At 38.3% G+C, this 22,572-nt stretch overlaps 4 protein-coding genes across 4 annotated transcripts; 1 reads left to right on the forward strand and 3 right to left on the reverse strand.

Annotated features, from left to right (window-relative positions):
- The first annotated feature begins 1,948 nt into the window (after window positions 1-1,948).
- On the forward strand, window positions 1,949-5,680 carry LOC125207887 (ARM repeat superfamily protein). The gene is made up of 8 exons (XM_048107392.2): window positions 1,949-2,313; window positions 2,418-2,509; window positions 3,153-3,303; window positions 4,001-4,128; window positions 4,280-4,438; window positions 4,538-4,723; window positions 5,011-5,217; window positions 5,290-5,680. The coding sequence occupies exons 1-8, from the start codon at window positions 2,076-2,078 to the stop codon at window positions 5,335-5,337; spliced, it is 1,209 nt and encodes a 402-aa protein (XP_047963349.1). The 5' UTR covers window positions 1,949-2,075; the 3' UTR covers window positions 5,338-5,680.
- A 648-nt stretch (window positions 5,681-6,328) lies between these two features.
- LOC125207889 (UPF0664 stress-induced protein C29B12.11c-like) lies at window positions 6,329-8,636 on the reverse strand. Its single transcript, XM_048107393.2, has 5 exons — window positions 8,416-8,636; window positions 7,926-8,037; window positions 6,997-7,068; window positions 6,716-6,921; window positions 6,329-6,622 (listed from the first exon to the last, which is right to left on the reverse strand). Exons 1-5 carry the CDS (start codon window positions 8,523-8,525, stop codon window positions 6,526-6,528), a joined length of 597 nt encoding a protein of 198 aa, XP_047963350.1. The 5' UTR covers window positions 8,526-8,636; the 3' UTR covers window positions 6,329-6,525.
- Window positions 8,637-8,972: 336 nt separating this feature from the next.
- Window positions 8,973-11,624, reverse strand: LOC125207886 (G-type lectin S-receptor-like serine/threonine-protein kinase At1g34300). Its single transcript, XM_048107391.2, has one exon. It carries the CDS (start codon window positions 11,607-11,609, stop codon window positions 9,156-9,158), a length of 2,454 nt encoding a protein of 817 aa, XP_047963348.1. The 5' UTR covers window positions 11,610-11,624; the 3' UTR covers window positions 8,973-9,155.
- A 749-nt stretch (window positions 11,625-12,373) lies between these two features.
- NTMC2T5.2 (Calcium-dependent lipid-binding (CaLB domain) family protein) lies at window positions 12,374-17,122 on the reverse strand. The gene is made up of 9 exons (XM_048106615.2): window positions 16,069-17,122; window positions 15,119-15,360; window positions 14,552-14,570; window positions 14,259-14,464; window positions 13,988-14,097; window positions 13,792-13,890; window positions 13,027-13,477; window positions 12,802-12,927; window positions 12,374-12,655 (listed from the first exon to the last, which is right to left on the reverse strand). The coding sequence occupies exons 1-8, from the start codon at window positions 16,872-16,874 to the stop codon at window positions 12,839-12,841; spliced, it is 2,022 nt and encodes a 673-aa protein (XP_047962572.1). The 5' UTR covers window positions 16,875-17,122; the 3' UTR covers window positions 12,374-12,655; window positions 12,802-12,838.
- Window positions 17,123-22,572: the final 5,450 nt, after the last annotated feature.

A 22,572-nucleotide genomic window follows, 5' to 3' on the forward strand; every position in this document is an offset into this window, starting at 1 on the left:
GTGGAATATAATACTCTCTTCATCTTCTCATTTGAGCTCGGCATGAGTTTTAAGAAATATAAAGAAAGATTGATTAAAAAAGAAAGTTGAACGTGAGTGCTATTTTTATATATAAATTAGTAATATTTATGGAATATTTCAACCGGGACTTCTAAAGTGGAACACTAAAAAATGGTAAATCAGATTCCTAAAATCGGATGGAGTGAATACTTACGATGCAAGTACAAGCAATTAGCAAACCTCGTATATATAATAATTACAGTGTATAGTAGTGCATATTATATAAAAATTGGAAAATAAGAAGCAAACCTAATATGGCTATATGTATAGATTAACTCGATAGAATAAAAAGACAATCTTAAAGCGACCGCCATAGCTACATGAATGTAGACAGAATGTAGACAGATAAGAATATAATAAAAGCAAATGCTCTGATTTACGCCGAAAGAGTAACACATTCATCCATCACCTCAACCCTCTCTTTTTCCACTACACATATACGTGCCGAGTAAACAAATGTATACCTAATTTCCTTTTTTTAGTAAGGCTAATATAGATAATAAAACTAAAATGTCAAACAGACTCGAAAAAATATAAAGGCAGAAAAATACGTCAACTAAGAATACTGAATCCGAAATACGGAGTACTCCGTTCGTCTATCAATAAGTATTTCATTTTGTCATTTTCGTTCATCCATCAATACAAGTTCTGTTTATCTTTTATTATTTTTGGTAATGAAATCCACATTCCACTGCTCGATCATACTCATATATGACCTTATAATGGTGGACAGAGGGAGTATTAATTTATGATGATCATTTATTTTCGTTTAAACGTTCAATTGATTTTGCATTAATTTCAACGAAACCCCTTCATTAATTGGATTTGGTCAATTCATAATACTGAGAGGAAAATAACAAGAAAAAAGTAATAAAAAAAATTTAAAAATCTCTTATTCTGAATAATTAGCAAGCATCGATCTCATATTCTAAAAGTTCAGCGAAATTAATCACAAATTTCAAAAGATCACTGAATTAATTTTTTTTTTCTCTAAAATCTCTCTACTGCGTTCGACTTTATTTAGTAAGGATATTGTTACTCATTTAGGTATATATCAGCAAATTTAGATTTCAATTAATCAATAAATTGATAATCAAACTATCCTATATGATTTGTTAAACAATACTCCGGATGCAATGCAAATTGCTATTTCAAATACGAGTTGCTATTATTTTGTTAATTTTAAATACTCCGTAACAGTTTTGCTTGATTTTGAATCCGATAATTAAATAAATTAGATATAAAATGAACATGGTAAAGTAAAATTTATACTAATTTCAGTTATATCTGCATCTATTAAGTAACACTCAAAATATGGCGTCATTTTATTGTCACATCGTATTGTATTTTGTTATATTAGTTTCAATTTTGACCTTTGTGGGATAGAAAAAATAAATCATGATTTCATATTTTAGTTTTAAAACGTAGGAGACTCACACAAGTCAACAAAAGTTTACTCCTATAATATAAATGACAATTATTCTTAAAATAATTACTACTAAAATTTAGTATTCTTATCCTGTTTTATACGGAGAGATGGAAACCACATTGGGTATAAAATTTCCTATATTGTGATTTGAATGGAGCTGCCTAAATCACATTGTGTTCAGTTCCAAGGTTTAATTTAATGGAGTAACTATTACTCCTATATGTATTTTATTTTCTTTTTAATAGGAAAAGTAAAATTGGCTTAAAGCTTGTTGGGCTTCAGAGGGATACATTGATTGGGCTATAGACGAATACAAAGCCCATGATATCACCGCTAATTAGGGACAATTAATACAAAAATGAAGTAATACTCCACTACCATAAATGATCAAAGTATCTTAATTTACTTATTATTTTAATTTTAAATAAAAACTTAATTTTGTATTTTTTATAAGCAATTGTTCAATCCAAAAACCCCGAAGCTACACATAAACAGCGACGAAGACGAAGACGATTGCTGCATCTTCCTACTGAGAATTCAACAATCGCTGATTATTTGTAACTGAAGGGAGACAAAATTAGCAGAGATGAAGCGGCGAGCCATTTTTATCTCATCGATTGCAGCGGCGATGCTGGTGTTTATGGCGGCGGCGGTTGCTGGTGCTGAGCGCGAAAATAAGACGTCGTCGCTAGGGGCACTTTGGTCCAGCGCGAAAGAGGAAGGAGATGATTTAGGCGGTCCTCCTACTACTGTCCAGGAGGAGGAGGAACGCCATTTGGACGGCGGATTCTCTACCCTTGAAGGAATGTTACAGTGGTCTATTGGTATACTACATATCCTCTCTCTCTCTGCGTGCAATGATTTTAATGTAGTAGATTTTGGTTTAGCAGTATATTAGAATGATGTGGTATCTTTTAAATGGAGGCAGGCCATTCAGATCCGGAGAAGTTGAAGGAAGCAGCATTAGACATCGAGCGTCTTTCTTCTCAAGATCTAAAGCAACGCCAGGTGGAAATTAAGGTAAATTTGTAGTTCCTCATGAATTTCTTTTATTTCTTCTGGTTATAGAATTATATAGGTTGCTGTTTTAGCTACTCTCGAGAGGTTTCCACCAGCTATTCTGCAGTGATTCCTTCTGAAAATAGTACTACTTCTTTCCGATTCTAGTTCACATTTGCAATGATATTGTACAGCACATTATCAATACATTCATATCATATCTACACCTTACATTTACATGTATACCTTACCTATATAGTTATCAATGTATAGTTTCATAGTTTGTCAGTCAATGGTATTTAAGTTCGTATCGATATTTGAATTTTTGTATTGTGTGTTGGTAGCTACAGTTATTACTTTCATCAAGCATACCTTAAGGCATCTCCTTTTATTTCACTCCAATTATATTGTGTTTTATTCAAGGTAAAAATATCTTTGGCTTATTGAGATCCATTATGTGTCCAACTTGCATATCTGGTTTCCTCTTGTCTTGAGGACACTTAAGTTCTTAACCTATAACAGCGTCCCGTCAATCAAAATTATTATACTCGATGCTGTGTCATTTCTTCCTGTTGGAGAATATTAGTAATACCGATCGTCCAATTGTATGTTCTGTTTTTACATAGGGAAATTTAATCCTGTTGTTTATGGCATGCTTGCTTAGGAACTGATGGATAAATTGAAGACGCCATCAGATGCAGAGTTGATGAAGATTGCAATAAATGATCTTAACAACTTGTCTATATCATTGGACGACCGTCATCGTGCGCTTCAAGAACTCCTGATACTTGTGGAGCCAATAGATAATGCAAATGGTATGTGTTATTTACTACCTTCATAAAAGAAAATTGTCAATTTTACATAGCCACTATTGCAGAAATATTGGGTTAAGTGAGTTATTTGTGACAAATTTTTCTGTATTTGGTGTGTTTACTACGTAGTAAATAAATAATACTAGTATTGATAAGGAGTTAAAGACTACGGAATCATGAAATGGCTTAAATAGCGTGTTGTCTCCAATTACTGATTTTCTTAATGTGTTAAAAGTTAAAAATAATGAAGTATCAAGTGTACTAGGGAAATATATAAATATTCAACTGATCTGGGGCATATCTGCATATTAGTATGCTGGTGGAAGGTTAATAAGTCGTATAATTGCATTCTGTGGTTATAGAGTTAATACATAATATCTCCATAATTTTGATTGCAATGCATGATATACACCAAATTCATGTTTAAAATCAAATTTCTGAATAAAAAACTTATGCTTAGTATAGATTCTTCTTTGAAAATGTACATAAAAATGTGTATAATTACAAAGCCCCTGAACATAATCAGGACCACCGTTCACTTTCACTTACATGTTCTATTTTTGAACTTATGACCACCGATCACTTTTACTTACCTGTTCTACTTTTTGAACTGTTCTGTTTTTTAAAAAGTGAAATTGTAAAGAAGCATAATTGTTTTGTCCACAAGCTTAAGGCACAGAAAAACATGTTTTATTGCCAGAATTGCACAAGCTAGGGGGACTGACTGCAGTCATAAAGGACCTTAACCATTCAAACCCAGACATAAGAACTATTTCTGCATGGATTCTTGGGACAGCCAGCCAAAATAATCCCTTTGTTCAGAACCAGGTTTGTCATTTGCTTTTCCATTCAATGTCAAAGTTGATGATGTGTTTCTGGACCTATTAACTTTCCTCCAGAACCCCAGTCATACTTCTTTTTGGAGGGACTCACGTGACATGTACAGTGTAGAATTCATACTGAAATATGTGAATGTCAGATTTTGGAGCTTGGAGCACTGGCAAAGTTAATGGAGAGAGCACATTCTGAATTCGTTGAAGAGGCCATAAAAGCATTATATGCTATTTCAGCTTTGATTAGAAATAATCTTGAGGGGCAACAGTTATTTTATAAGGAAGCTGGAGATTTAATGCTTCAGGTGAAAACACTAAAGGATAATATAACATGTTGGGGCTCTGACACACACATCTTGTTGTCTCTCTAATTTGCAGTTATTACTTTTTATACAATCTTGCAGAAAATACTGAGCAACTCTAGCATTGATATCAGATTACACCGGAAATCAGTTTTCCTCTTGGCTGATCTTGTTGACTGTCAATTGCAAAGCAGAAGCGATACACAACTGCCTTTTTCCAGCAATCACATCTTGTTAAAATCTGTTGTTGATCTAACGGCATCAACAGACCTTGATCTCCAGGAAAAGGTCTTTGCTTGTCCTTTTATCAGTATATATGATGTGTGATTACCATTTTCTGCTATTTTGTGTTTTGTAGACAATATGTGACTCACCTCAACAGCAATGAGCCATACATATGGCATTCTTGGCGCAGTTGAATAAAAATAATATCTAGAGCTCTAGAGAATAATGACTTGGGTAGTGTCATACTGGTCAAATTAATTGAATGCATCAATCATGTTTGCTGAATTTGAAAAGTTTTTTGTGGTCATTTAATCATCTACAAAATATATTTTTTGTTCAACTTTTCGCAGGCCCTATATGCAGTAAAGAGTTTGTTGATGCTAAGGTCTACTGATGCTCTTGTCTTCAAAGACATCTGTGAACTGGATTTGGCACTAGGGAGAATGAAACAGCAGTTGCTGCAATTGATTCTCGATGATCAATATAAGGAGTATGCTTTGGATGTAGAAAATCTTCGAAAAGAAGTTGAGCTTATTTTCCTCAGAAAGCTTGAAAAGGTGTGTATGATAAGGGAATAGATTCTTGTGTAGTTTCCAAAATTTTATTTGTCTGAACTTAAAATATGACAGGGTAAGCCAACTTTTACACAACCATTGGGCTTGACGGCGCTTCAGTAACCGCACACAGTTTGATAAAGTTAGACCTTCCTTGAACTCATTCCCTTGTTAGAGTAAGTGAGTAACCATTTTGGCAATGCCTCTTCAACCAGGTGCTACAGTCCTTTCTGCACTTTCTTTCGAATTTTACTGAAAAATGGAAGTACCAATTCACGTGGAATGCACTGGAGGCTTTCTCAGATATTTATATAGTAAAAATTATCGTTTTATACAATTATCATAGTGAATTTGTTGTGTAGCTTAAACTCAATCATGGCACTTCTTCACTTCCCTTGCAATTCCAGTGGTTGTTCGTACAATGGAACAGCGGACTAGTGATGAAAGATATGATACATGTGTTGAACATGCCATCATGATATACTACCTTAGAAAGATTTTTTTTTCTAAAATATAAAGTTCAAAATTTTAAAAAACGGACTAAAATAAATACTAGTTCATAAAGAGACGAATGAAGTACTATATAGTTTATATAATGCTGGTTTGATTATACATCGATTAGTTGTATATAGGAAATGGTTGCAAAGTTCAAACATTCTGAAGTCCAAAATCGATTATCAATATTTACATTAAGTATCTTAATTTTTACTCCTAAACAATATATTTTGATCCATAGGTATAATCAATGTTGAACTAATTTCTAACACTTAACCCTTTATTTTTAGTTAGTATTAGTTCCATTCAGAACATTTTTAGTCCATTTTAGTCATATTATACACTATACAGAATTCATTTTAAAACCATTTTTTTTGTTCATTCTAAAATGAAGTAAAACTTGAACTATTTATTGATTCGACAGCAGCTCTATGAATCAGTTTTGCATATTACTATCCATATTTACAATTCTATTATAATTAAATACAATGGTATATTTTATTTGGACGGAGGTAGTATATAATTAAAATCAAATATGCCTACACTTAGTGCCGAGCCTGATATATTCATGATCGTCTGCTCGTTTTCAGAGCCAAACTCTTGATATAACAACAATATGTAAATGATAAAGACAATTTATACACAAATGCTGGTAATGCACATTTCTACTGCTATGAGGTGTTCAACACGAAAAATAAATTGGCAATATGTTTGCAACCAAATAAAACACAAAGGTTTATATTACATAGACTTCCAAGCATGAGCTCCACAAGTATATAGATGAGGGAAAAAACAGTAATGATTTACATTGGGTTTTCAGCCATCCATTGGCTGGTAAGTGCGGCGTCTCAGCTGAGACTCTGCATTTGGCTGCTGCAAGAAAATTCTAGTGGGGTCACTAGGATCAACGTATCTGCAAAATACAGAGTTCCTTCTCTCGTTAGCAGGCCGTGATGTAAAAAAAATGCAAACAAGAGTGAGAGACTGTAACAAAAACAACACATACGCATGTCTCATCATCTCATCGACAGGAGTTTGTGCTGCTTGAAGAGGATCCACTCGAGGCTGTGCTGCAAGGTGCTGGCTGTATTGTCTGACAGATCCAATCAAGTTAAAGAAGAGTGGGACGAATGTTCCACAACCGCCTTCCTTGAATAGAATCTTGAAAGAATGAGTTGAATAAAGAGCCAAATGCTCATCATCAGGCACAACCTGGAAATGGCACCAGAAACTTCAGACCCGCTCAAGTGAAACAATAGATCAGAAGCACAAGTTTTAAAAACTTACAGGTTCTACATAGCCAGCAATGTTGTTGCAGTAGAAAATTGGCTGGTGGAATTTCTCATCATGAACATGGAGCTGCATTGTAAATCCCAAGTTGAAATAAGTTCACTAATCTAATTAGACATTGAAACCAATAGAGAAATATATTGACAAAGTGCAAAGAATGTGTTGCACATGAGAAAGTGGTTAAACTGCTACGAAATCTATCCTTAGATTATTACCCAATCCTCCAGAAAACACAAATTTGCAGGAAGAACAATTCATTAAAAGATATTTCCACAACAGACAATTGAGCACTTCACTAAGTTCCTTGTTATTTGTTACAATCTTTTCTATCTCTCTCTCTCTACTCGTTTCAGTTCCAAGTTGATTGGATATCTCAGAGTTTTCAAAACCCATGACCTACTGATGTCTAGTGATCTGGCTTATTGACCCATATTAGAGAGGATTGTGTCTTTCCTGGAAAGTAGCTAAGCCATCCCCATAGCACAAAGTCGAATATGGACATCATACCCTCGAGTAGTGTTCAGGCATCATATGAAGTTATCTTATTATGCCACATTATTGTGAAACTCTGTCCCTTCCTAAGTGATAAAAAATTATCACTGATATATTTAGATAGTTGGAGCAACATCAGAACTGTCATTTTAGGTCGAAATAGCAAACGTAACAGTAATTCCCAGCAAAAAGTTGACGTTTTCCTTTTTTGGATTGTCCTATTAAAAATGAAACATTTCCCTGAATAGAAATCCCATCATCTTTACTTTTTCCCTCTCTCTCACCTTATTCTCCTTCATTACCTCACAAACAACACGAAATAAAATCTCGTGCCAAAAAACAAACTTTTCATATTTAATGGGACGGAGGAGGAAGTACTTCTTTCAGCAATTCCATTAAAGAAGGCAAACAAGTACTACTGTATTTATGCTTACCAGTGGCATATCAAATGCATAAAAATTCCCAACAGGTTTTTGTGCAACAAACACCATGCGTATATTTGACAAGTAAATGGTTCCCTTTGCTTTCACTGTTCCACCTTGAGCTCTGCGAGTTTAAAACGTGAGACATTCAGAAGCAAAGTTGGCATAAGAGCTGATCAAAATAGGCAAGATGCATTAACTACAAAAACCTTGTATCTGCATCTGCAACTAGCCTAACAAAGTGATGCAGGAATCAATATTGGGGTTATAAATCAGAAAGAGGCCGTTTCCGTAATAGACAAACGGAATTCAAATTAAATGAAGGAGAGAGCATGAGCATAGCCACACTAACGCGAATTAAACAGAAGAGTCTTAATATCAGCACAATTCAACTCGCAGCAATTAGTGCACGTGGAATTCTATCTGGTCAATCAATACAACGATCATGCCAAATTGATCCGAATTTGACAAAAATATTAGAAAAATGGGATAAGAAAGAAACCCGGGGATCTTGTCGATCTCAAATTCGACGCCGTCTCTACCCAAGACGAACATCTCGTTGTCGAAGGGCACCGGCATCCCATTGGGGAAAAGTTGAGGATTCAGAGCCATAACTTTTCTCCCTCTAGATTCAATCAAGAGCTTCTGCTTCTGCTGCGGAGAAGGAAGAGGAATTTTGGATATATGCAAATGCAATTAACAGATGATCTTCAACTATAAAACGCGTGCAAATTACTCTACGATTTTCTCGATTTTCTAGAATATGTTCCTTCGCCTTTTTTGGGCTTTAATAATTACTTAATTGTTAATCTTGGCCCAATAACAGACAACCAACCGACTTTAAAATATCATTTTTTTTTTAATTTCTTTTTCTCCATAAAATCGATTTCTTGAACATGGGATTACGAGCAATGCTAATTCAATTCGAATAAATTCCAATTTCTCGATATTTAAGAAAACCTATACATATATGTTGGCCGCTCCACCTATACAATTTACTCGTTTGATTTTTGTGAAAATATGGCTTTCTAAGCTTACGTCTTCTTTGCTATTACCACATTGTTGGTGTAAAATGAGATGCTTATAATGTGAATTTCAATCAATATTGTTGCAATATAATAGCATTGGTACATAAATATATGATTGTGTCGTGACATTTATAGTAAGTATATATGCAGAGAAGTAGTGAGATGTTGAAATTTTAGGTGATAGGAGAAGGAGAAGCAAGATTGAGGCTTCAGTTCAACCATCCAAGTAAAATATGTTGGGCTTGTTTGGCGGGGTGATCTCAACCGTCCCTTCGAGCATCTTCGCCACCTTCCCCATCGACGGCCTAGCCTCGGGCCTCTCCTGCAGGCACCACATCGCGGTCTTCACCATCCGATTCACCATATCAAAGTGCGCCCGGCTGTCGTAGCTATGCTTGATCCGCTGGTCCAGCACGTCCTCCACGCTCATCTCATTGAACACCTTGTCGTACGCCCACCCGGGCAGGAACCACTGGTCGCTCTCCACCTTCGAGTCCAGCTGCGCAAAGTTTCTAGAACCACTCACTATCTCCAGGAGCACCAATCCATAGCTGTACACGTCAGCTTTTGAGGTGATCTGGTCCCGCCGCGTCCACTCTGGCGCCATGTACCCTGGAGTCCCTCGGATCCTCGACATGCTGATCATGTCCTCCTTCTTCTTCAGCTTAGCTAGCCCGAAATCTGACACCTTCGGGCAGAAGTCATCTCCCAGCAATATGTTCTCCGGCTTGATGTCACAATGCAGCACCCACTCCAAGCATTCCTCGTGCAGGTATGCTATTGCCCTCGCCACCCCCAACGCAATCCTGTACCGTATGTTCCAGTCAAGAATCGGCTTCCCCTTCGAGCCTAGGGTTAGCGCGTCGCCCTCACTCTCCAACGGCCCATCCTCCTCCACAGTTTGGAACAAGAACTCGTCTAGTGATCCGTTAGGAACATACTCATACACCAAAATTCTACTCCCCTTTTCAGCACAGAATCCCCACAGCCTCACCAAGTTTAGGTGGTGCATCCTCGCTATGATGGTGACCTCGGCCCAGAAATCAGCATCGCCACCGGTGATGTTCTTGAGGGACTTGACAGCAACCACGCGCCCGTCACTCAGCTTCCCCATGTAGACAATGCCAAAACCGCCCTTCCCAATTGGATTGGAGAAGTTGTTTGTGGCAGCCTTCAGCTCAGCATAACTGAACCTCTTCGGCCCTCCAGCTGGCATGACCTCAAGCCCGAAGGTCCTAGCCATGTCCCTATACTTTATATACTTGTTGAGGAACGTCCTAAAGAAGAATGCACCAAAAAGCAGCTCGGCCACAAACAAAGCGCACACGAGGACAATGTTCCTAGTAATCGTCCTGGACTCCTGTGGGGGCTCAGGGAGGCGTATCCTCACCGGGCACATGGTCTGCATCAAGGACGTCATCCCAGTGAAGCTCGACACATCACTCTCCGACTCATCAACCCTCAAGAACATGGCCTTCTCCGTCCCTGGAGACCAGTATCCGTCAACCATCCTCCCCAGCTGCAGAACACAGAAATTCGAGCCATCGTACTTGAACATGAACCCTAAGCAATTAGGCCTGGACAAACACGAAGCCTCACACGTCGTGAAGTTGGTAGTCTCGATGTCATTTTGGTCCAATCCACCGGTGAAATTCACAAAATCCAACCTCAAGAACTTGGTCCTCCCTGAACTGCTCAACGGGATCTTCAACTGGCACGAGTCCCCGAGCCCCTTGGTGTACCCCGGAGGGCAAACGCAGGAAGTGGAGAAGTTGGAAGCATCATACATGCATATGGAGTTTGCACCACAAGTGCCATGGACCGTACATAACTGGAACAAAGCTTGCCATCTAACAATCCATTGACTCAACCTCACATCATAGCTATACAGCCTAAGGTTGCCATCATCGTCAAGGCTCAATTTTCTCAGCTTCTTAACTCCGAAATCGGAGGCGTAATACTTAGCACCATCACCATACACAATCACCCCCAAATCATCCATACTCATGAACGTCGCATTTTGATTAGTCCAATAATTAACGTTCCTACCAATGAAAACAAGCTGCCTAGAATCAAACATATACTTCCCATTGCTAGAAACTAGGGTTGTCCCGTTTATCTGTTGATTAGGGAGAATAGTATTGGAGGGAAAATCAAAGCTTTCAAAACTGCCATAAACGAGATTACCGGTGGGAAGCAGCGAGAGGCCGCTTCCGTTGACGCTCGCGACAGGACGAGAAGGCCATAGATTTGTGGAGTTACCAGGAGAGCCAACGAGGCGGAGCTCGCCGGAGCGGGAGATGGTCAGCGAGGCGGCGGCGGAAAGGGTGGAATTGGTGGCGGACCAGACGACGGCGTTTTGGGAGACGTTGCGGAACCAGACGGAGAAGGTGTAGAGGCCGGGGGAGCTGGGGACGGGGAGGAATCCGGCGGCGAAGGTGGAGTTGGGGGAGAGGAGAGTCTGGTTCTGGGCGGGGCGCCATGGGGAGTTGGAGGAGGAGAATACGGAGATGTTGGTGGCGGATTGTGGTTGGGAGATGGATGAATTGGGGATTGAGAGCGTGAAGAAGAAGAAGAAGAGAGGGAGGAGATGGTTGAGAGAAGACATTATAGAGATAGAGAGGATGGTTTGATGGTGGAATTGAAGAATTTTAATGGCGGATTTCATGTGCGTGTGGAAATGGGGGAAGGCGGTCAGCGTTGACTACTACTGGCAACTTGCATGTTGTAGTAGGAATTTTTTGCCAATTTTTAATAATAAATATTTGGTTTAATTTAATGAGATATGGATTATGTCTAATATTTTAGTATTTCATTTTGATTAACCAAATTTAATGACATCTGGATTATGTTGCGTCTAATGTTATATTATTTCATTTCGGTTTTCTAGATTCTTTAAATGGAGATTCCACTGTTTTTCCTTCAACTTTAATAAAAAAAATTAATATTCTAAATTTTTATTGGAACAATAATTCGAGGTATATCAGTATATAGAGGATGTGTACTTCAATAAAATATTATTTGGAAATTCCTACCGTTATTCAGATAGTAAGTACATAGAAGTTTATAATGGAATTCCACAAAAAAAACAAAATATTTTCCATGGTCGATTGTAAGGAATTCCACGAACAAAACAAAATGTTTTCCATGGTCGATTTTAAAGGTTGACTTATTGCTAACAAACAGAGCAGACCGCAGAGGGAGGTCTTTTCTATAGGTTTAATAATTAAATTTAGGTGTGTTTATTTTAATCTTGCAACTAATCCGCTATGTGCTTATGAGTTATGAATTGTGGAGAGGGGCATATATCAAAGGAGGTGATATGATCAACTGTTAACTAGAGTCTAGAGAAGAAAAAGGAGGTTAAGATTATATTTAGATTCCTATCACAACTATTTCAAAAACAAGATTACTTAGAGAGGATAAAGTATATAAAAAAAATTGCAGCTCTTTGGAACAGTGGTTTGAGCTATTTTGCATGCATTATTTGTTATGTGGTTGCTATCTACAGACAATTAATCAGTGGATATAAAGTGTCCATGTCCATTGCCTAAGCTATACTCCTTATATTTGGATGGACAAAAGAATATAACGCCGGAAAAACATTGCTCTACCCAACAACAATAGATTCACCAAAAGGACTTCTACTCTTCTCCTTCTCCTTCTCTGCCACCTTTCGTCGCCCTTCTCCGCCTTATTCAATCTCCACAACCCCTTCACACATAATGTATGGAGTCAACAACATCATCAATCACTAAATACTCCTAATTTAGACAAGTTCTCTCCAGTTTATTAAAAAGAAGTATATATACTACATAGGAACGAGGAAAATAGATAGGATCCTCGTATTAACGCCTTACCTCACAGAAAATTTACAAAACCGATGTGCCACTCGCATCAAGGATTGAACAAACCCGAGGTGCCCATGTTCAACGCTATAAGGACTGTGATACTTGTAACAATGGCAAGCCAGAATAAAGTTGATCCTGAAAAACAGAGACATTGGTTGCTTCTGAATTAACAACATATTCTGAAAAAGAAGATCAATTTAAGAAAACAAGCACCACGGAATCGGATATCCATACCTTGAGAACCACCAGAGTCATTAGCCGGAGCTTGCTGTCCAGAGACAGAAGTGCCGTTGTTTGGTTCGGAGACACCGTTGGTGGCTCCATCATCTGGAGGCTTGTTATTTGTGGTATCTGATGCTACTATACCTCGGAACTCCTCACTTACTAATAGAGCTGCTAGAACATTCATGAAAGAGTCGTTATCTGGTGCAATTACGTATTCCTCTGCACGTTTCTCAGGAATTGCAATGTCCGATTCATCAGAATCAGACAAGTCATCCTTGGATGCCTCTGTGTTTGCAAGTACTTTGTCAGACCTTTCATCTTCTTCATCCTCAACATATGCTTTGTATGTCAAACGCAGCAGAATTTCTCCAACTGATCCATTTCCAAATGGAGTCCAACCTCCTCGAAGTACAACTATCCTGTCTGCAGGAACTGTATCTTTCAGAGATCCAAGATCAATCTGCAGAAGGTATTCCAAACTTTGTTATGATGTTATGTTAGCAAAGCCTTAATGGGAGAATTGAATAATAACTTGTATAAAATTTTGTTATAATTGTGACTGCTCAAAAAGCAACTCCAGCGCTGTGTTTAAAATTCCTTGACAGTCTCGATTTTACTTAAGGAAAATCAAAAGACCACAACTATACACAAAGCTGAAGTGAATGTGGCAACGTACTAAAAGTCTTAAACCATACATGTTTATACATTTCCAACATCTGATACTATAATATAGTAACAAACAAATGCGTATGCCAGCAAATTTAAGAGCCTCACCTCTGCTGTACCTACAGTCAGGTCTGTGAATCCAAGAGAATCCTTTACTTCAATTGATAATTTATTCTTCTTAGGGTCGGAAACTAACATATCAAAATCCTGTAAGATGTAAAAACCTGAATATCAGTAATTGATCCAGAGCTTTCCCTCATGAAACCACGCATTACATCAGATCTAGAACAAGTAAAGAACTCACTTGATTCCAGATTGGCTCACCAGGAGGCCCAATGACTGTAGTTTGGCTGTTTCTTTTACTGCGTACAACTTGATCTCCCAATCTTAAAATAACATATGGATCTGTTTTGCCTGTAAAGTGTGGGACAAAAACTCGTGAGTATAAACAAAAATATACATGAGCCCAGAAGTAGAGCAACGATTAGCTGATCATTTAACTAAACGCTGACAATTTCAGCCTAAGAGAAGCATTAAATTATTCCACTTAGCATTGGAATGAGTAAGATTCATACCATAGAATACATAATTAAGTTTTCGAGCATCCAGAAGCGTCACGGACAATTCTCCTGCGAAGTTACTGTTACCCTCTTGAGTTTCTCCAGATTTGGAGTCCTTCGGAACAGGTCCAACAGCCTTTCCCTTCTGAAAATCTAGAACAATCTTATTGGGACGAACAAATAGCTTTGGTAAGTCCTCAGTGAGAAGTTTTGTCAAAAACCTGCATAAGTGTTTTATAGCTAAGACTGAAGAACAGAAATCAAGATATGGACAATAATGCAGAAAAAGCTTGAAGGACATCACTTACATTGAAAGTACTGGTATTGCTGAATATTTCCCCGAGCACCATCACAGAAAAATCATTAGAAACAAGTTAGAAGATCTGATATATGAAGTGAGCAGAGTTTCAGATGCAACACTTATGCATAGACATTATGTTTCTAAAACTTGGACCAGATGAGATCTAAGTAACTTAAGCAGAATATAGCTTTGCTAAACATGAAGACAGAAAGCAAGAAACTGGCAATTTTAGTACAAAACTGCTCTACTTTCATTACATAAAAACTAATTTATGCATATTTTTCTCTGTCAATGACCATTATAATAATAAACTAAGAAATTTTTACTTTCCTGGGTAGAGAGGGTGATTATGCAGAGAGATCAATCTAGCATTGAGTCTAAGAAACTGTATCTTTAATCTTTAATATCTCTGCAAACTCTAACAAGGTTCAACGCCAAGTTTCAATTGCTGCTCAAATATGACTTTTCATGACCTTCAGTTTTCATTAAATCATACTCGCAATTCACAATGCTTTATTGTAACAACATGCCATTACTAAGAGAAAAAGTCAATGGAGAAATTGAAATAACCTACCCATTAAATTAAACAAGCGAAATGGTGATAACTCAAACTTTATCTTCGGAAGAGAGACAAAAGCCCATGATACAGCTCCAACCCATGGCTCTGTTGGTATAAGTCGCAGTTTAACCCATAGTTCCCCATCAATGTCAAAGTCTCGCACACCAACAGGCACAACAATGGGAAGGATGCCAAAGTTAAGTGACAAAAGTAGAAGCATACGTGCACCACCAGTGTACCGGAGGCCTATCTGGTATCTTTTTACCAGGACAAAAAAAATAACATTCAATATGCATTCAGAGTTAAATATATTTGCATCATGCAAAATAACTACAGAGTACAGATTGTGGATAAAGATTAAAAGATTCTTCTCACTACTCCATTTCTTCCCAGACTGCACATGCAAAACTAATTAGAGTTTCCGTTACTTGTTAAAGTTGGTAGCTCTATGTCAAGCAAGCAAAATCCAACCAATATTAGCCCAGAAAATATGAGTTGTACAGAGTTGGTTCGAAAGAATAAAACAGCACACCTCTTGAATGTATCAATCAAGGAAATCTATTTTGGTGAGATCCACATATCAGTTCTTCTAAAAGTTTAGAACATCAGAAAGTTTTGTTTTGCATGAATTGGGTTATGATTGATATGAAATTGATTATTGAAAACTCAAAGATAATGATGGCAAAACATCGGAACTTCCAAATTAAAAAATTAACATCTGTTCTGGTTATCAGTTATATTAGGGGATGAGAGTATCGATATCATATGCAATCCATAAAGCAACATATTCATTCCCGTTGATATAACTCTTTTACAACCCTTGCTAGCTCGCAACAAGAGCTCTAAAAGACAAGAAACATTCATCCACCCATTCTCAATCACCTTACTACACACAGGATCAATCAAATGTGAAAATGATTTCATATAACTGAGAAGCAATATGTATTGCAGAATGAAAAACTCACTGCAAGTCATTAGCACGGCGTGAAGTTCTGCGCTCGACGCTCCTAACAGACAAGGGCTCATCCCCCAAAGAGAACTGCTTGATCTCCACCCTCTGCACATAATCAGGCTTCTTCAGATTGTCAATGACAGGCTGCAGCAATCCAATCAGCCAATTCTCAAGCCCACCCCTATAAACCTTCCACAGCTTCCCCAACACCATATTCACCCATTCCACCGACTCCTTCCTCTGCAAGTCCTTCTCGAGGAACAACGACAGCCCCGTTGGCACCTTCTGCCGGCTCCCGGGCTTACTGCCGCCACTTCTCTCATCCGTCTTCCTCCAAGTCCAGACCTTGTCGAATACAACACCCACGAAAAAGAACAAAGCGAAAAGGCCGAAAACACTGCGATTGATGGGCGGAGATGGAATTGGATGGATGACCCCGAGCTGACTCCTCAGCTTATTTACAATAGGGTCCTCCCCAAAACTTGTGCTGTAATAGTTACCAGCGTTAATACTCGAATCAGATGTAGAGGGGCGGTTTAACTCCTCCTCCTCATCTGAAAACCGCTTCAGCACTATGTTTTTGGCGCCCCTACCCGCGGCTGCTGCGGCGCCGCCGAATTGGTGCGGGGGGTTTCCGCCATTGATGCAGGATTGGGCTTGAAACAGAGCCCATCCTACATTTTTAACGACTACGCTTGTCCTCCGGAAAAGGTGAGAATCTGAAGCGCAAGGGCATAAACCTAGAAGAGGCAATTGGGGTTTTCTCTGTGAGAAATCACAGCGAATAGGTGAGGTGTTTGTGGCCGAATGTAAAACCATTAATTTGCAGGCGGCCAATATGGAAAGCAGGCTGAGGAATCGCCGGAAAACATGAATGAATTGGAGAGAGTGAGCGAGTGGGGTATGTTATTGAGCTTGAGCAGTAGTGGTTGTTTTAATGGAGGTATGAGAAAGAGAGAAAAGTGAGTCGTGAGTTCGCAAATGGTGGTGGTGTTGATGAAGAAGAAGACAAAGATAGTAGGGTAAGGTTGCAATAAATTGAGGTTCACCAATTTGAGTTGAGTTGTGTTGTGATTTTGGGGTGGAAATATTATGAATTATGATCCAAGTCAATGACCGAGTTTCAATTCCTCCTAGATTGGAGAGGCCGGCGGTGAAATGTGATTCACCATTTCTTTTTTTTTTTTTTTTTTTGTCAAAGTGTTATTCACCGTATCGAAGCTCATGGTAATAATGATTAAATTAAATTTTAGGAGTATAATATTTTTAATAATAATAGTAATAGTAATAGTAATAGTAATAATGATTATTGAAATTCTCATAAACTACTAGTAATAATTGTGAATAGGTTATGGCAGGTCGGAAGCTACGTGACTATGTCCTCCATTTGAAAAAGTTTGGTGAGTCAATTAGGCATGTGGGATTATATCATTAACTAATAAGCTTCACATGGGTCGGAGCCGCCGTGCTTTAATTCATTAATGTTTCACAAAACGAAGTGATTGAAGATATTTTTTCGTTGTTCTAAACCTTGTTTCATCTAAATTAATCATACTTACGGTTGATAAATTATAATCATGACCTTGGATTGACGAGTTTGAAGTGAATTTGTTCAATTATAATTGACTTGTTATAGCTGAAATCTATACATATATAAAAGACGAGTTTTGGCCTTTTCTTAAAATATTTATATGTTTTGTCCTTATTATGAAATATTTATAAATTATGGACCAATTTAAATATTTTAAGTAACTCATGAATATTTATTTAGATATTTTAACGAGCATTTGACTAATTCTTAAAGCACTACAATGACTCATTGGTGGTTACAAATATTTAAATAGATTAATGAGTATTAAACAAATTTTGTAATCTATATTGTCTTGATTTTAAAATTATGATGTTTTAATTCCATGATCTCTCATTTACTAATTTTGTACCTATAAAAGGCATATAATTGTGGATGAAATACAATATACACACTAACAAAACATTCTTCATTCTCTCTCAAACTCTCAACATTTTATTGCACATTTTAGGAACATTGTTTTGCTCGATTTTGGAGCTCTGTCAAGTTTATAGGTGCCTAGCAGGTTTGAGATGTTATATACGTTAGGAGGAAGTCGTTTTCATCTCTGGGGAAAATATGTCAATCCGAGAGCACTAACCGTGATGTAATTTGTCTTGCGGAAAGATGGTTTTTCTTGACTAATTTTCATTGTAATTTCCATTTCATTTATTGTTGTTTTTTTCCTTTGATTACAAAAGTTAGAGTACCGGGTGTATATGGTTCCAGAATTTTATCCCAATATTTCTTACAGTTCTTAGAGAGAGAAGAATTGTAACATCCTTAACTCAAACATACATAGTATTTATCTTCATCTTTACACAATTTATTATTTTTAGTAGAGAAATATGAAGGATTGTTTTAAACATATTTTTCAAAAATGTCAACACTTAATGTAGTCTCTTTATCATTGTCCAAATAATTGTATTTGTCTCAATTCATTTTTAAATATGTTTAAGTTAATGTCTTTAGGTGTAAAATGAATTGAGGAGTATATATGTATTGATTTTTTATTACATAGTAGTATATTTTTCTATTTTAAATCGTATATAATTATATTGTTTCTTATTTTAATTAATCGATTAACAATTTAAAATTGTATGACAAAAAAATATTCCATCGTGCATCGCACGTGGGTTAAGACTAGTTTGATTAAAGATCGAATATGCTTCCTTACGGCATTAGCATTGGTGGCCCTTCTCCGGATCTCATCTTAGGGTCTATCTCTATTTTCTCATGTCATGTCAGTCGGCCCATCTCAGAGCCTATCTCCCTGCAATGAAAGTGTATCTCAAAACTCATCTCATTTCTACATCAACAATATTTTATTTTATTTTTTATATCAATCTCTAAATAATTTAATTAAGTTAAAATACATGAATAAATTAATTCTTCAGTGTATTACAATATTGGAAAAAAAAAGAATACAACGGAAGCAAATTAATTCTCCGCTACGCGTTCCCACATACGAGCAATGACTGGGTTGTTCTCGTCGGCGTCGGAATCGTAAAAAGAATTGAAAGACATTTCTAGTGAGAGAAAAATGTGAGTGGAGAAGGATGTGGTGTGGGAAATAAATGGGATTGTGAGGTATTTTTATAGGAGAATAAATTTAATAATAATAATAATAAATTATCGGACCAGGCTCCCCGCATTGGGAGCCGATGGCAGGGCCTATAAAGAGTCGATCACCCATCAGCTGAGGCCCTAGGCGGAGGCAATTGGAGGTGTTCATCGGCTCCCACTCCACAATGGGAGCCGGTGGGAGCCGATATGGTGATCGATTGCTCGGCCCTTGCGATCGGTCACCACTGCTAGTGCTCTTATAGTCTGATATAGTAGTAGTAGATAGTATATCAATAGACCTCTCTTATTACAAAAGGTTTTTTATCATTAAGATACTAGTATTCCAACTTAAGTAGACGTAAACAGTCTAAAGTGAATGGTTACCAAAACCGAAGTTATTCTCATTTTGAAAAGTTTGTATAGTAGTAATCATTGATCATAAATAGATAAATACTTCTCGGCAAACTTGCAAAACACCACAATGAGCCCAAGGCAACAAGGCGGGAGGACGGAAGGCAAGCCGGTGAGGAAGTCGGGGTGGTGGGCGGCAAGGTGAGGCAAGCGAGATGACGCCATCCAAGCAAATTGTGTGTTTTGTGATTCATTTCAACCGTTTCCATTTAATTTCGAGCAAATTGAAAATTTTCTTAAATCTTTTGTTTTGTAGCCATCAAATTACTAACATATAATGTCGATGTTGTATAGATCTCAAACACATTGAATTTCTTACTAAAGTTAATAACATGATGTGAATATTCCTTAACGAATAACGTGATATGAATTTGAAATTCATACTACATGTTTAGTCAATTCACAATATCTCAATTCAATTTCAAATTAAGTAAACTAGAGCATCCACAATGGCTTTAGGCCAGCCATAGGCTAGCCACTCTCTCTCTCCCTGCCACGTCATCAGCACTAAAAATCCACATGTCACATCATCATTTTATTCAAATAGGCTAGCCGCAATAAAAAATAATTCAAAAACAACTACATGAATTAAATTTACGAGACATATACGGGAAAATTCATTAATTTCATTTTTAAAAAGTACATTCATTAAAAAAAATTACATAATAAAGAAAAAAGCTATCGTCGTGCAGTCTTCCGTGCCCACAACTCTTCAATTAAATCCTTTTGGAGTTGAATATGAGCATCAACTTGGCGCATGTCGGCATATGCCTGGAGACGGCCGGCTTCATCGTGAGGTACCCCCTTCGTATGTTGGGGGTGGCCACGCCGTGGCTTGGACCGACTGCATCAGTATCGTCATTGGCCCAATTAGTCAGTTGTACGCCTTCGTCTTCGATGATCATGTTGTGCATGATAATGCGGGCGTACATTATATCAGCAATGCATTTAACATCCCACAAACGCGTTGGACCCTTAATTGCCGCCCATCGAGACTGGAGCACACCAAATGCGCGTTCCACGTCCTTGCGTGCCGACTCCTGCCGTTCCGCAAAGTAGGCCTTCCTGTCATCATTTGCGTGCCTGATCGTCTTCACAAAGACAGGCCACCTAGGGTATATCCCATCCGCCAAGTAGTAGCCCATATCATGTCGGTTGTCGTTGGCCACAAATGAGACGGCCGGACCGATGCCCTGACACTTCTCGTTGAAGAGGGGCGACGAGTTGAGGACGTTGAGGTCGTTGTTCGCCCCGGCTACCCCAAAATACGCATGTCAGATCCACAGCCAGTAATCAGCTACGGCCTCGAGGATCATCGTGGGATTCTTTCCCTTGTAGCCGGTCGTGTAGGCCCCCTTCCAGGCAGTTGGACAGTTCTTCCACTCCCAATGCATACAATCTATGCTGCCTAACATCCCGGGGGACCCATGCTGCTCCCCGTGCATCCGCATCAGATCCTGACAATCTTTGGGGGTAGGGCTTCGAAGGTACTGATCACGGAAAATTGTAATCACGCCCTGACTAAAAAACTTCAGACATTCCAGAGTAGTCGTCTCACCGATGTGGAGGTACTCATCCCATATGTCAGTCGCGCCTCCGTAGGCCAACTGCCTGATTGCCGCCGTGCACTTTTGAATAGGGGTATGGCCGGGTCTGCCAGCCGCATCGTGCCTGAAGCGGAGGCACATATATAGACGCTCCAAAGCGTCAACGATACGCATAAACAACTCCCTGCGCATTCTAAAATGCCGCCTGAACATGTTTGCGTTAAACCCCGGGTTCAGAGCGAAGTAGTCGTCATATAGCCGCTGAGGTGCAGCTACGTGATCCCGATCAATCACTGTTCGGCGGTGGACAACGGGTCAAGGGCGAGGTACCGCCTGCTGTTCGACCCTTTGCATGTACCGCTCTATCTCGCGGTTCATGTAGGCCTCCATAGCCTCGTTCATCCGTCGTTCGTACTCCTCAACATACCCACCACTACCACCACTGCTACCGTCCGCGTTACTCATCGCTCGATGTTACTCTTGTACGGAAATTTAGAGAGAGATAACTCGTTAAAATAAGTGGTGCAAATGAAAAAGAAACTAAAATCGCGTATATATAATGTTTCAAAAAAATTTAAAAATAAAAAATAAAAAATTGCGCTGGCCGATCGCTCGCCGATCGGCACGCCACAATGGCGGCCAGCGCATCGACGAGCACATCGGCCAGCGCCTGGAAATCGGCGTGCGCTCGCCTGTTTTTTCGCCGAAATGCCGCTGGCCGGTTCCAATGGTTCGGCTAGCCAACCGGCTAGCGACGCGAATCGGCTAGCCGGTGCGCTAGCCGCCATTGTGGATTCTCTAAGCGACCACTAATCATGGCAGTGTACATAGAATCGAAGTCAGTTGGTCAGTCATATGGTACTTGTCTTAAAAATAGTACTAGTATTCAATTTTACATTGGCGAAGTAGGAGTATTAATTTAGTAAAATATTAACATTAATTAATACGGAATATTATGCATGTAATTTAAATAAGTAATTTGATATGTCACTGTTATTATTCAATAGAACTTAATAAAATTTTAAATTAACCATAATTCATTTAATTTATGTTGGAATCTATGCCCGGTCAATGAACTTTGACCAATTATAATTTCAACGAGATATTTAATTTTTGTGAAATTAAATAATATAGTGTCGATCTACGTTCGGAGTAGATGACCGTGGTATATTTATTTTCTCAAATCTGATTTCCGGTGAGTGAGAAATAATGGATTAAAGTTGTGCAAAATTGCAAACTTAATGAGCTATGAGAGAAGCTTAGAGAATAATTAAGAGAGTTAATTATCCCACATTGGAAGTTACGACCTTATTAAACTAGTATTTAATAAGAAGGATTATTACATGTAATAATTATAGTGGACTAAGATGGGCTGTAAGAGCCCACACGCGCGCGCCGCCCGCCCCGCCGCGAGCCGCGTGCCGCG

This window comes from Salvia hispanica, chromosome 6, assembly GCF_029641045.1.
Source record: "Salvia hispanica isolate PSC_SH4W2 chromosome 6, Shi_PSC_v1, whole genome shotgun sequence".
Lineage (NCBI taxonomy): Eukaryota > Viridiplantae > Streptophyta > Magnoliopsida > Lamiales > Lamiaceae > Salvia > Salvia hispanica.